This window comes from Thermobia domestica, chromosome 16 (assembly GCF_964235325.1).
Source record: "Thermobia domestica chromosome 16, izTheDome1.hap1.1, whole genome shotgun sequence".
Classification (NCBI taxonomy): Eukaryota; Metazoa; Arthropoda; class Insecta; order Zygentoma; family Lepismatidae; genus Thermobia; species Thermobia domestica.
The window spans coordinates 19,601,475-19,617,495 of NC_137469.1; the positions used below are offsets into that span (position 1 = coordinate 19,601,475).

General features: G+C 35.1%; 1 protein-coding gene across 7 annotated transcripts in view; it reads left to right on the forward strand.

Annotated features, from left to right (window-relative positions):
• LOC145672942 (very long chain fatty acid elongase AAEL008004) overlaps nt 1–16,021 on the forward strand; it is a 576,849-nt gene that overhangs the window by 520,950 nt on the left and 39,878 nt on the right. For 6 of the 7 annotated variants that reach the window (XM_081742175.1, XM_081742176.1, XM_081742178.1 and 3 more), the window contains one exon: nt 412–602. In XM_081742175.1, coding sequence (XP_081598301.1) covers nt 412–602 — 191 coding nt within the window. Of the gene's footprint in view, nt 1–411; nt 603–10,709; nt 10,791–16,021 lie in introns of all 7 variants that reach the window. The other variant, XM_081742181.1, reaches the window with a different exon arrangement.

Consider the following 16,021-nt stretch of genomic DNA (forward strand, 5'->3'; position numbering starts at 1 on the left):
CAATAATATATTCAATCTACCTGTATCCCTAGTTTTATATATATCGATTCATCGTCCCAATAATATATTCAATCTCTGCCCGTATTCCTATTCATTTTATATGTAGATTCAGCGTCTTAATAATATATTCAATCTGCCCGTATCCCTAGTTTTTTTTTTTTTTTTTTAATGTGGATTCACCGTCCCAATAATATATTCAATCTCTACCCATATCCTTCTATTGAAGCCACAAGTGTAGGGATAAAATTATCAATTTCAATATTGGGCCATATAGTTTGGAAATCTACCGTAACTTTACAGTATAGAACGAAACTCACTCATTTATTTATTTATTTATTTACTTATTTTGAGATTTTAGTGTTCTTATCAGTGTGGACCCTAGTAATAATTGCTATTTTGTTTGTATTCCAGATCCCAGAGTTCGAGGATGGTTCTTGATGAACAGCCCATTCCCAACGTTAGGAGTATGTTTATTTTACGTGTATCTGGTAAAAGTACTAGGACCACGATTCATGGAAAATCGAAAACCTTTAGAACTACGGAATGTATTAATAGTTTATAATTTCTTACAAGTATTATTTAGTGCGTGGCTTTTCTGGGAGGTAAGCATTGAAATACAAAAACTACATTTAAGTTAATCAAAATTATAGACTCTTAATTTGCTTGGATTTAAACCAGGTACTGCAGTTTGTGTTTAGTAAATTAGATACTATACTATGGAACAAATAATTTGCTTAATTTTATTTTATTTAATTATGAAAACGCTTTTTATTTCATTATTTTTTAGAAGATAGTTTGATTTCAGTTTACTTACTTATTGCACAAGATTCTTTTTTTTTTTTATGAAATGTGTCCCCGTTACAAAAGTTGCAGTGACAGTCGATAATGATATTCTATGTCCCATAACAGTTTAATGTTCCCCTTGCTATTAAAAGTATAATATGGAAAACTGTGATACGACATGTGCGAAAGCGACGGTACAAGTACTGTATTTTGAAAACTACAAAAAAGCGATATCCGGGCCCGGGACTTGAGAGATCCAGGGCCTCTAGGCAGTTAGAAGACTCGGGGGTTCCCTCTTTTCGGTAATTTTTCGAAGAAAAAGAGATCTCGTACTTTGACTTTAGAAAAAAGACCAGCTGAAATTAAATACAAAAGTGCCAAATATACTTTTCTACATTCTGGTATAATACAAGATTACATTGCCACTCGACGAACTTTCTTCTAGAAATGGATGACCTCACTGTGTCTATATATATTGTAAAACTTTGTCTCATATAGGATTTTGGGTAGAGCATTTAATAAAAAGAGCGTTCGGAATCGACTCCCACTACCAGTTTTATTATAAAACTTTTTCTTATAAAAGTATTTTCATAAAATACTATAGAAATTGATCTCTCTAGAATCAAGGTGAGTTATAGGTGGTCTTTGACCGTAAGGTCGCAGACAGGATCTCCAACAGAGCCCCGAAGTAGGCAAAGAGGAGTGGATTTTAGGTGCCCAAAGCTCCGAAGCAAGCAGTGGGTAGATTAGATGGCCAACAGAGCCCCGAAGCAGGCAAAGCCAGGAGAAAGGATAGGCATAGTCCCGAAGCAGACTAGAGGCCCTGGGGTTAGGTTACTCCTAAAGTTCCGAAGCAGACAGTAGGAGGGTCACCAGGAAACTGGTGTCGAGTTGCCTTCGTCCATCCAATTTATAGGGTCCTTTGGGTAGCGGTGGCGCTTCTGCTCCGTGGGAGGGGCCAAGAGCTGTCGTCTGCATGTGATTATAGGTCCCTCTGGTGGGAGATCCTCTTGCTGAACCATGTGGTGGTGTTTGTAAACATTGATGCGTGGAATTGCTTGTTTACGACATCACATAGGATATTACATTATACAGCACAGGGGTACAACGTGGTGTACTGGTTGGAGCATTGGACTCATGTCGGCGTGGTCCCGGGTTCGATTCCCGGACGGTGCTTCCCAATTTTCGGCGTCCACCCAGCGTCATGAGGCAAACTGGGGAGTCGCCTGAAAACAAGACCTGACGGCCACTAGATCTAGAAAGCTCCTGATGCGCCTGTTAAGGACAGGGCGTCGCATCGTGCTGACCACATGCTTGCCGCTAGTAGGCTGGAAGTAATTCAGCCCGTCGCTAGCAGATGGCACTGGAGCAGACTTAGGCCCACAAAAATGGGTTGTTACCCCAAGTGGATTGGTTTATATATATACACACACAGCACAGAGAGAGAATTAGACCACTTCTGTTGTATGGTCTTAATAATTCTTTACTCTAGCGCTAAAAATTTCCATCCTCTAGCCGGGCTCTTCTCCGAGGTTAGGGTCTGACGTATCTGTTTAGTTTAAGCTACCTTTTGTAGCTGCTAGTGATGTCAACATGTCCATGAAATTTCATCTTCCCCGGAATATTAGGTGATTTGCTGGCTAGTATTGACATTAGACCTCGAAAACTTTGCCCATATAAAAAGCAGTCTTCTTTTACTGTCAAATCAGGAAACTATCATATAAAGATTCAGTTTAGTTTTGGCTATAAGCAAGTAGGTACTTCCCACAATGCTGCATGTGTGCAGTGTTAAACAAAAGACTGTACCCACGTTCCACATATGCTTTCATCAATAACTGCAGATCAATTGGTTAAGTGATGATTTTTAGTAGCTTAACAGAGCTGCATTCTCTCTGCGTCAAAGAAACCTTAACTCAAATAGGTTTGTATTGTTGGAATTGAATACGTGAAATTTAAGGATCAAAATTTGGAAACTTACCTTTCAGTTTTGCAGTTCAAACACAAAACTCTGGTACATTTCCAGCAACAAATTTTTGCCTCACTTCAGGACAAGAAAGCGAAAAAGCTTTGACAATCACATTAAAAAACATATACACAGAGACTCACACGAAATAATTACAAAAAGGACCATATATATAATAATAATTGCTTATATTATTACTGTTTTCTCCCCTTAGTGTCCTGAAGATGGCCAAACTTTCATTCCCCGAAATATATTAAACGAATGTTTTTGTCTCGCAAGCTTGTTGGTTCAAATGTTCCAAAGTTATTTGCAGAGTATTATTCGTTGAAGAAGCGTACGTATTTATTTGCGATTGAGTATCATTGATGAACTTTGTTATAATCGCAGAATAGACTTAGAATCCTAACAACAGAAAGAAGTTAAATTCGAATATTCTGAAGATTTTAATTTCTTTCTTTTTTTTATAATAAATGTGTTCCGCGTTGATTTTTTTTAAAAAAAAAATACAGATTATGTGTAGAGGATTTTAAAGATAACTATAATATAAAGCTTTCGTTTTCTAAAAACAAGTTGAAACCTGTCGAATGAAAACGGTATATATATATATATTTTGTGATTCTTGCTTAAGGGTTTACAATCACTTCTTGGTTAATCAGCTAGCAACTTACGTTAAAATAAATAAATAAATATAAAAAATGTGTTTTATATAGTTCGTTAAGAACGTTATATATCTTCTCTTTCACGCGCACTGTCTTAACTAATGCTTTCTGAGTGGAATGATCTATTCCAATGCAGTGCCCTCCATGCTTATAGAGATATCGGAGAAAATAGGGTAAAATCTTCACTCAATTGCAATATTGGTTCCTTTTCGTCCTTCACTCTCTCCACTACTTCAAACCTCTTAAATTAACTCCTTCCATGCCTGTGCTTTAAAAAGAATCCCACACCCTTTTCAACTACACTTAAGTCGGTTTTTGTCCATGCTCACATTAAAACGCTATAGGGTACACATTGAATAATGAAAAGAATTTCTTATCTTAGGTATCCATTTCAAAACCTTGTAACTATGTAATTTCAACATCCACTGATGTCTTCATCGGTAATCCATAAATTCATAGGATACATAAAGATCCTTTTAAAAATCTGGTATCTAACAAGGTATGGATTACTGATAAAAACAAAAGCCAGTGTTGAAATGATATAATAATAATAAGTATTTGAACTGGATTCTTAATTGTTTTTATTACTGTTTATCCATATTCCTTATACGTAGCTATGTTAGCCATTGAAGATTGCTTATAGTTTGTATTCAGATTTTGTCACTTGAGTAGAAGTCCTAAAAGTATTCAGAATTTGGTGGAAAAAATACCTGTTACTGCAACTATTTCGTTTTATTATTTTTATTGTCCCTTTGTTTTTATTGTTATCTTTCAACAAAGAGGACTGTGTTTCTATGCAGATTTCTATCCCCTCTTTTCAAGTCGCCGTTTCGAAACTGTCAAGATTCAGATCAATCTATTATTAAGTTTAATATATTAAGAACAGATGCTTGGCTGGTAGGCCAAAATTGCCTTATGCTTATATGAAACCAGTTAAAGTATTTGCTATATTTTGTAATTGCTGTAACAGCATCTCTCTTTCGGGTACAACACATGAAAGAAATGAATGCTATGTACAAAAACAGAAAACTTGACAAAATTATGTTTATTTTGACGGCGTAATCATTTCAGTTACTTAAAATTCTGATTACTGAAAATTCCTTACACTGTTAAGCTTTCGGCCTTGCGCTGGAGCCTTGTTCACGAAGAATGAAGATAGAAGTAAAAGTGACAAAACTTTCAAGGAGATATAAAGAAACGGACTAACTGGGGTAGAATAGTACAGAAACACCTTGTGAATTGCTGCCGGTCACATGTCAAATGCCTAGTTTCAAGGTGTTTCTACACTGGTCGTACCCCAGTTAACCCTTTCCTTTATATTTCCTTGACAATTTTGTCACTTCTACTCCTATTTTTATGTTCCCTGTACAAGGCTCCAGGGAAAAGCGAAAGTTTGAAAGTGCAAGGAACTTTCAGAAATTAGAGTTTAGTGGTTATAGCGTTGGACTCATGTCCACGTGGTCCCGGGTTCGATTTCCGGCCAGTGGTTCCCAATTTTTCGGTCCATCCAGCGTCGTGAGGTAGACTGGGGAGTCACGTGAATGAAAGGCGTGAGGGCGACGCAACGAGCTGACCACGTTCTCGTCCTAGGGTGGGCATAGTTCAGGCAGTCGCTGACAGATGGCGTTGGAGCAGCTCAGGCCCTCAAATGCCCTATTACGCCAAGTAAGTAAAGTGATGTCTTTACTTATTTGTTTAAAAAAAGTTCCAATAGAATGCGTGTTCAAACTTTCGAAAAAGTGTTAGAAACAACTTAATAATAATTGATTGATCTGACATATTATATATATATATATATATATATATATATATATATATATATATATTCCGTTCCAGATGAGTCTTTAAACTGAAATATTTTCTGTATACATCTGTATTTCAAATTTCTTTGTATCTTTTTTTTTTTTCTAGTCTTACGTATAGTTTGCAAGAATTGAAACAGTGTGTAGGATAACTAAAACCTAAGTTAGTAGTTTATTCCTAAATGTTTTGGATAAATTCATCTTGGAACGGATTTCCCACAAACTGCATTTATTTTTCTATAGCTTGTAACTTTTTATAGCCTATATATAGATATATATATATTTCTGTGTTATTAGCATTCTGTTTTCACAATTGTTTGAGGCACTTTTTTTAATCACATTTTTTTTCACTTGTATATTATGGAATGCACCTATTTTTGTGTGTTTCTCTAATCTTCAATGCAGTAATTGTAGAAAATTTGCACATAAAATTTATGCAGTATTAATATGCACTGCAGCTAATACTTTTTCTTTCCCACCACAAGAACAATAGAAAAAATTTACTTAGGCTTAAGCATACGTTTACTCTTCTGTACCTCTTTTCACGGCCTATACACTAGGAAATTCTAAACCCTTACGGGTGAGTCTACAGTGCTTGAGTTTATATACAGTTTTAACACTTGCATGACTATTATTTTATATCTATCTATATTATATATAAATATACCCATTATCTTAAATGTGTTATTTCAGATGGAGATGTACCTGAAATAATCAAAGTGTTGTATTGTTTATATGTGTGTTCTCTATTTGTTTCTCTCTTTTTTATAACGCACGACTGAAACCAATTGTTGTTCAGTGTGAAGAAAGAAAGAAAAAAAATGTAACCAATCAGATTACCTTCCTATTTAACCTTTGTGCTAACCTGTGTTGTACCTCTACCATTTCAGGAATCATCGAACTTTTTTTTTTATGTATTTTCATTCTTTTTAATGTGTTTGATTGCACGATAAATCAGAATTATGTACAAAATTTGTCCTAAAAAGGCACCGGTCATTTGACATGTCTTGTTTAAATTGATATGTAGGCAATTTTTTTAATACTGCTTTCCGCGCTTTTTTTTTAATGCCAAAAGATCCAAAAGCTTAATTGTATTGTTTGAGTAGTAAGAAAACGTTTGAATAAAATTTACGTGGGTCAGTCAAAAAGTTAGTTGTACTGCTTAAGAGGCTTCATCCCGGCGAAATTAAAATACCGCTAATTTTACAGTAATTAAGTGATATCTCCCATTAGATAAAAGATAATTGAAATGTGAAACAAGAGCGCCCTAGACAATATTATTTTGCGTGAGGTACCGTTATCACAAGTCACCTAGTGGCTTTCTGTTTTCAGCCGTTTAGAAACGCGAAAATAAATGCCGATTTTCATAATGGCTCGAAATCGAATGCAGATAAGTGAGTCGTGATAACGGTATCTCATGTAAAATGATATTGTCTGGGGCGCTCTTGTTCCACATTTAGATTATCTTTTATCTATTGAGAGATATCACTTAATTACTGTAAAATTAGCGGTATATTAATTTCGCCGGGATGAAGCCTCTTACGAAAATAAAACAGGATAGAAATTTTACAACTAACTTTATTTGTATCGTAAAGTTCCATTCACTTTTCAACGTAATTACCTCCGTTAGTTAAGCATTTGTCGAGGGGTGGTACAAGTTTTTTTGTTTTTTTTTTTTTTTCTTCCTTCTGCAAAAGGAATCCCGTGTAATGCCCGATAACCATTCTTGGGCTGCAGCTTTCACCTCGTCATCCGAGTGGTATTGTCGCTTTGAAAGTTCGTCTTTCATGGAACCAAACACATGGAAATCACATAGTGAGTCACTCGAGCAGCGATTTCCGGATTTGTCGCAATTGGTCTTCCTTCGCACTCAGCATCGTCAATACCTGTACGTCCGTTCTCAAACATGTCGCACAGCATCGTCAATATCTGTACGTCCGTTCTCAAACATGTTGCACCACTTCGCGATAGCTTGAACGTGACATTGCATTCCCAGCATACACTTCATGCAACTGCAACTGCCTTTTCGCCCACAAAAAACGAATCACTGGACCCATTTCCAATTTGGACACCACCTGCAGCTGTCGAGACATGTTCACGACTGATTATCAGAACACCTCCACTAGCCTCGTGAAAGCCGCTACGTCACACGATACAGCTACATGTCTTCAGTGTTGCCGTACAGTTCCATCAAAATAGCCTTTGACCGAAAATATTTACGAAGGAGTGCAACTTAAGTTTCTGACTGACCCACGTAATTTCGCGAGAAGGATAAAACAATGTTGGTAACATTAAAAATAATAATAATAATAATAAATTATAAGCTCTTATCGTTTCAAAACAGAAACAACATAAAAGGGAATAGAATGGTTACAGACAGACTTAAGTATTTTATTCAACCGAATGACTACAATCCTAATAATGCGTTCCGCGTATAATATTGAATAAATAAATAAATAAATAAATAAAAAAGTACAGTTTGGTCAAATAATTTTTGGATACTTCAAAGTTTTCTTTCTTTCGCTCTAATATATATGATTGAAGTTTCTCAAAACAATTTGAAGCTTTATAATCTTCATGTACTTGATAGTTTTATCAGTGGTTACAAAGCGAGTAATCTTCTAAGTAATGTTACAGTATGAAATTTACGTAGTTTCTACAGAAATTACATGAAGTTTTTGAAGACAACACTGTACTAAGTCGTTTCTAAGTAATTTAAAGTGCTATTTTAGTCACAAAAAAACTTTAAAAATTTTGGAGATGAATTCGGGTGGAGTTCTGATTCTCAGTATTCTATCTGAGTGCACCTTCCTTGCACTATATACATAATACACTGTAATGATTATTACACATTAATATTTGACAGGTTTCGACATTTACTTTGCAAATAATTTTCACGCAAATTTAGCCTTTCCCATACTTACTAAATCGAAATACAAAGTAGTCTGAAGTTACTTATTTTAGTTCTTAACGCCACGTTAGCTTTAAAGTTTATTTGATACCGTAATACTACTCCAGACATAGGAATCAATTTGCAGTTTTATTATTATTATTATTTTTAGATACCCAACGATACTATTGAAAATTATATGCAAAATTTTCTTTCAGAAATTAAAATCAAACTTCCAGAACATATGAAACATGACCAAATAATAGTTTTAAAGTATTTTTTTAAAAATTATTTACTTGAAAGCCTTTCCTTCTTTCAGTTTACAGTCTTATATTTATAACACTGACTTTATTACAGTTGACAAATATATTAAAGGTGTCGTATAAACTGTCATCTATTTTCTTCTATTAATAGACGCCAGAAATACTTTAGGACAATACTTTTAAACATGGTCGTGGGCATAACTTCTTGAATGACATTATCTGTCTTTATTATTTATAAAAATTACAATTATAATAATAAATATAGATTTAGCTTAAGAACAACTTTATTTTTTTAAAAATAATATTTTAAGGGTTCACAAGTCTTATTCCTTCTTATTTTCTTGTCTATTTGAAAATATCGAAAAGAAAAAATGATTGACTTTTCAGTTTTCAGTCTGTATTTTGCGCCAAATCATAACCATTGTACTAATTCGTAAAACTTTGAGAATGACAGCAGCCACCGATGATGTAGTCGATTGCCATATTTTGGTGTAATATTATAAAATAACTTCCAGACATAACAGCCAAGGGTTGTGAGGTGTGGAGAATGGGGCGGCCATTCACAGCTCCTCTTGGCCAGTCTAATAGATAGGAGACTGACTGTCCAGTCATTGACGGAAAAGACAGATATACTAGCAGGACTTAAAATAGGCCGGGAAATCTTTCTCGGCATTCAACACCAACTGTACCATACTGTCTTTTCTGCCCGACGGTACCATTCTTTGTTTAAGATTTCTTCAGTAAAGATGGCGCAATCAGTTTGCTATAAATCACACTACACATCAGTTCCTCGGCACTTTGCGTTTTGAAATCTGTATCACGGAACTAAATTTGTTTTGCGTCAGTAATGCATGTTTTTGCGGTTAACCTCTCATCCAGGCCAGGTGGTGACTAAGTTAAGTTAACCATGTACCTATTCGATCAAGTCGACAGCTACGCAGTTTCTATATTAGCTACATTTTGTTGGAGTGTCATTTTCTAACTTTCACTGTGTTAGCTTTCACAAGCGTGAAAGTTCTCTATATTGCAGCGATCTTGGACGTTCACTTCCTTCATGTGTAAGCATCCCAAACAGAGCTATAACATACAGTAGTTTCTTAGATTGCAACAAGCTTGACTATAGTGTTGGGTATTTTCTAACACGTGCTTTTCGTCGAATACTTGTGCAGCGCGTCTTCTGCTGCGTGATCCAGTCACGGGGATGATCATCTTGGATTGTTCATCTTGAAAAGAAGAAAATCGTAGATTTTTTTTTAATGTATAGAGACCTTTAGGATGCTTGTAGTTGGTAAATTTAAGAAAATTGTATTATTTTTTCAATTAAATTAATTCATTTTCGCAGATTTCTCTTAAATACAGAAGACTTAACATCTATTGTATTTTGAATCTAGTTCAGATTATTCCTCAGGGAATAACGATTAAGATATATACATAAAAATGTAATACAAATTAAAACATATTGCCAACCGAAGGAGTCAAGGAAAAAGGTAATTTCCAACTGAACGATACATGATGTAAAAGCAGGCTTCTACAATCAGAACCAAGACGGATTGAGCAATAAGGAGAGGAAATTGAGTAGGTGGAATGAAATAAAATAACTGTGGTGTACGATTAGTCATGAGTCGAAGAGTAATGTATCTGCAAAACCACCGGCTACAGCTTATTTGCCTGTCACTACTGTTTGCTGGGTTTGCTTACTTCTTCTTGCTCTCTCTATGTGGTTTGCTGAGTATACGAGCAGCAGACTGTGACGTCATATAGCATTTATCTGGAAAAGACTACAGTAGAGGTTAACTTTGTGCATTTGAGAAACTTTTCGAGTTGAATTGTTTGACTGTGTTTGGGACTTAATAACTTATGAACCACTCGACCGATCTTGATCAAATTTTCAACATATATGAGGCTCTAGCCTAGGATTTTTTTAAAAAAAAATCATTTCACTTTGACGGTACAACTTAGGGGAGGAGGGGGGAGATATATAAAAATGATCGAAAATGACCGATATTAGTGCCGAATCCATAGTTTCTGGGGTCGCTGAGACGAACAGTGACACTTCCGATGCCGTTTTAATCCAATTCAGCCTTTTATGTCCAAAATGAAACTATTTTTCCCATGCGAAGAACGGGTATTCTGCTAGTATTTGACAAAATTACCTTCCTGGTCAACCATTCGTTACTGTAATATTATCCTTTGATCTTTTCTGTCTTAGAAATCTATTAGAAAGATAGGAATAAGACTTATGCTGTGAACTCTTAAACTTAAGCTTTCTCCGACACCTTTCTCCATTTCTGATTACTGTTATTGACATTTTTTATGCCTTGACAAACTGTATAAGTGTTTTCCACACAGTGTCTTCAAGGAGGCTGGATGCATCACTACAGTTTCCGATGTCAGCCTGTTGATTACACAAACAATCCTGTCGCTATTAGGGTGAGTCCGATGAAGAAACTCTTATTCGCTGAAACCAGAGTTTAAAAAAAAGAGGACTCCCTTTGAGTTTAGTTGTTACAGGCCCTCGATGCCAAAACACAGCATCAACTTTCCTAAGAGGATAACTATCAACTGTTTACGAGGACAGCGTCCAGAGAACAAAATATGTACTTTTATTGTAGAATATTCGAGAATATTCTGTCTATAGTAATATGCCATACCAGATTATGTAATGCTATTGGTTTAGTAATTACTTTCCACAAATGTGAAAGCTAAAATCTGCTGGACAAGGGAATAATCTACAGAGAAGGCAAACTACAGAAAGGCAGAATTTTTTTTTTAACGTGACCATAGAAGGAATATTAAAAAAAAAAAAAAAGAAAAAAGCTGGACTGACGGAATATTCAAAGAAACTCTTCAGATTTCTTTTTGTTTTTTAACTTTTTTATTACTAACCTAAACTTTTAAGAAATAAACTTACAACCTCACTGATGTGATTTTTTTTTTTTGACAGAACTCTCTCTCTCTCTCTCTCTCTCTCTCTCTCTGGGCCATTAACCAACATGTATAATATAAACAGGGAGAAACAAAATAACTTTTGTGTGCTAATAACACGCATGTAAATGGACAATATTACTAACAGCTTCATTTTTGAATAACCAAATATTACGTAATTTTCAAGCGATATAAACCACTGTAAAAGATATTTGAAGATACATTTATGAGTAAAAGATTATTTATTTATTTATTTATTTATTGGGTATTTTCTACTTTTGGCTGCAGTCAATAGAAATGACAATTTTTTCTTTTTGTTTTTTTTTCTGAAAAGAAAAAAATAAAGAGTTGCGAGGACGGTCTTTTATTATGATTATTATGACTGACACGACAGATAAATATTGAAATTAATCGATCCCAAGCCCTTATCTTGCTTTTTGAGTATTATCGGTTTGATACGTACACAGGGACAGACATTCCTAGGCAATTTGCCGCCCGATGCAATGGCATCATTTGCCGCCCGTTTCTCCAGAACGATCAAATCTTAAAAGCCACCGCCCTAGGCAATTTGTACCCCCCCCCTCTCCACCTTTCTCCAGAAAGAACAAATCTTAAAAGCCACGATTTTAAGCAAGGCCGGCCCTAGGCAATTGGCAACGAAGTTCAATAATTCTTTGTATGTATATAATATATATACGTGCAAGTCAGAGAAATATTTGCTCCATGATTGAAGAAAACTACTGACTAACACCTTGAGTAATCTCCGAAAAACTAACTGGTTATTAACTGTTGGTTGTAAATATGTAACAATTTAATGTATTAACACACATACTTACACAGTCTGTATAGATCAGAATATATTTCAATATATATGCGTTACTTTTAATTAACACAAATTTGCTGACTACACAATATTAAAAAACTGCTTACTTTAAATGCCACCATTTCCAATTTTTTTTATGGGTTATAATTTTTTTCTTTTTAATTGTCGTTGGGTGCTTTTCATCATTTCTGTTATGGAAAACTCTTAGATAAGTATGAAGTCACATTGGCATGCGTTAATTACATTTTATTTCATGGTAGTTTAATCAGTTCATGTATTTTTTTTATCGATTAGTTAGTACTTTATGCAAAACTTTGTTTAAACAAATTAGCATAATAAGCACGTTCTATGGAAAGTATATTTTGCGTAAGAAAGTGTATTTTCAATAATCGGATGGAAATATGGTAGAATAAACTAACTTTAACGCCTTCAAACGTTCGATTGTTTGGCTGAACTATTTTTTGACTGGTTCTTTCACTGTTGATAGTTTTTTTACTATTGTTCAAATTGATTTTGAAAAAAAAAATCGAATAAGAAAGTGAAAATAGTTTCTAAGATGTCCCATCGGTACGTTACAAGTAGTGTGTGCGTAAAAAGTAGGAAAATACAAGTAACTATCTGCTAATTAACAGTGTATTTTTGGCCATACATAGTAGATAAGTAAATAATTTCTGCCAGCAACATACAAGTTGTCAAAATTATCGTTAGCAATCGAACCTCTTAGTACTACAAAAGTTAGTTTTTTTCGTTTTTCTCGAAAATGACACATGAGAATTTACCGTCAAGCACGTTATCTCGATCAGCTCGATATGATCTATCGACTAATACATGTTTTATACGAGGTGCGTTCGGAGAGTAACCACCGATTGGTCACTGTGCGTGAAGTAGTGGGAGAAGCGCTACCATCTTTGCACAGACGCGTGCGGTATATCAGTCTGCACCCAGCCGTGGTAGAGTGAAGGTTGTCTGATCACTAGTTCCACCTTTGTAGCGTCTCAAAATGTGTGTTGCAAAAGAAAGCCCCCGAGGTGCAAGCTGTTATACGTTTTCTTACGGCAAAACACGATTCGGCAGCAGCTATTCATCGGGAATTTTGTGTCGTGTATGGACCAAGTGTGATGAGTGAAGGAGTTGTTCGTGAATGAGTCCGTTCATATGAAAATGAACGAACAAACATTCATGACGAAGAGAAGAGTGGGAAGCCATCAATGGTCACTGATGAACTCGTTCAAAAAATTGACGGAAAAAATAGTGAAAATCGACGTTTCACAATTTCGAAGTTTCCGATGAATTTCCACAAATTTCCAGAATGTCAGAGCTTTGGTGGTGATGAGGTGCTGAAAGATGCAGGCTGGCTTAAGGCACAGGCAGGAGATTTTTATACTAATGGAATTTCTAAGCTAATGGAGAGATATGATAAGTGCTTGAATATTTATGGAAACTATGTTGGAAAATAGAGCAAAGTAGTTGTTTTCAGATGTGTATATAATAAATTAATCTTATTTACTTTCGTATTTCGTTTTTAAGCAATCGGAAGTTACTTTCCGAACGGTCCTCGTATTTGCACAAAATTTTAGTTAAACAGAAATTAATTATTAAGAAATAACGAAAATATCAGGCTATATCTCATTAACCATATTATGTAATCTCGTCTTGCTAGTGCCATAATAAAGACGTTAGTAAATGTATGTTTCAGTGTCGTTTCACCTGAGCAAGTGGTATGGTTCTCGAAGAACACTAATTCTTATGTTCACATGTTTTTTCTCAATTTTGTCGAAAACTACTCATGAGGTTTTTCACTTTGCATCATTTTTTTCAACTCAATATGATCTATCGATTAGTGTGTGTAACTTTTGGACTTTTATTATCGTTTAACGAACCAAAAAATGTTGGAAAATTAAATTTACCATATTTTAAAAAGCAGTACAATAAATAGGGATGGCCACAAAATTCCGGTTTCGGCGAACCGGTTCTTGGAGATCCGGTTTTCAGAATCTGTTCCAGACCTAGATCTGAAAAACCCGGTTCAGGAACCGGTTCCAGACCTGGATCCGAAATCCTATTCCTGGATCCGAATTCCCGGTTCCGGGACCGGATCTTCTAGAACCGGATCCTTTCAGAGCCGAAAACCAGTTCCACCAGGAACCGGTTCCGGTCATCCCTAAGAAAATAAACTATCTAGGAGGCTCAGGTAGGCAGGCCGTGTAGCCAGAATGCAAGAAAGTAGGGACGCTTTGAAAGTTTTCACTGAAAATCCAATCGGAAAACGACCATTAGGGAAACCTAGGCTTAGATGGGAGGACAATACTAAGATAGATCTCGCAGAAATAGGAATACAGGACTAGAAACTGGGTGCAGTTGGCTAAGGAAAGAAGTCAGTGGAGAGTTTTTGTGGACGCGGCATTGAACCTCCGGGTTCCATAAGCCTTAGAGTTAGTTAGTTACAATAAACTACAGTTCACAGTAGAACGAACAATCTTAAAGATATTATTCTTAACAAAGTTGTTTTAATTTTTTTCTTATACATGCGAACGTTTATTTGTTGTGAATAAAAGCATGAAGATATACAGAGCGAATGTCAGTAACTCAATTATTTCTTTTGTAGTAACATAGTGATACTGTGTGTGAAATACAATTTTTATGTGGCATACGTATCAATCTGAAAGATCAGTGCAAAACAATATACTAACTTATACTTTATGTAGACATTTTTCTTTCTTTTCAATGTCAAACAGTTTCGAGAAACTCGCACAAATTGGCTTTGAACACATTCCATACAGTATCGTCCATAATAATAATAATAATAAAAGATTAAGAAAGTAGTGCAGTGTTGAGTACCTGTTTGTAATTGGAAATTGGGTAGCCCGAAAATAACTTTGAAGGATTGGCCTTAGGGAAACAATTAATTGGGTTGGAACCGAATGGAATTCAATGGTCAATTTATGGGCAGATGACGATAACTCTTTCAAAGTTATTACACCATAAAATAGTTAATGCCAAAAATTATGCGATTCTTCTAAGTTTCTATAAATAGCCACGGAAAATTGCAAGAAATAAATACAACCCTAAAAACTGTAATTGAAAAATATTTAAAATTAAACGTTAAGAGTCTGACATATTAAAAATAATTCAAAATTTACTATTTTTCTTTTTACTTTTATTTTCATAAGTGAACGGAGAAAATAAAATGCAACTCACCACAATCATAGACAATGTTATTTTACAACAGAAAATATGAACCTTAAGAATTTTCAGTGCTGCCATCCATAGAAATTATTATAGAATCCTCTCGCGAGCTGGAGAGGTGATAGTTTGGAGCTGGAAAAAGTGAGAAATATATTGAAGTGAAGATTGTCCTTTCTGTTTACTATTTCAAAATTATCAGAAGGAAAAGTGTAGATGACGTTAAACATACAATTACTGTATTACTGAGACAAGAATGTACAAGACTTGCTTACATTGGGCGGCTGAGCGATATAATGATTAAAGAACTTCATAATATGAAGAAACAAATACTTCTGTGAACATTTTAGAAACAGATAACATAATGCAGTGATAGCTTATGATTAATCTTATTCAATATCGGATTGATCAGGAGTATGTATAGTAAGTACAATCTTTCCTTTGTGACATTGTGGATACAGAAGCTTTTCTGAATAATAATTACCTCATTTATTTTGAGCTGTTTTATCTTCTTTGGCAGCTACAGAGGCTTTCGTAAACATTACCTCGTCTCTATTGAGCTCTTGTACCTTCTATTGTGGATGCAGAAGCATTTCTAGAGAACAATCGCCCCTCGTCTGTTTTGAGCTCTTGTACCTTCTATTGTGAATACAGGAGCATTTCTGAAGAACAATCGCCTCGTCTGTTTTGAGCTCTTGTACCTTCTATTGTGGATGCAGAAGCATTTCTA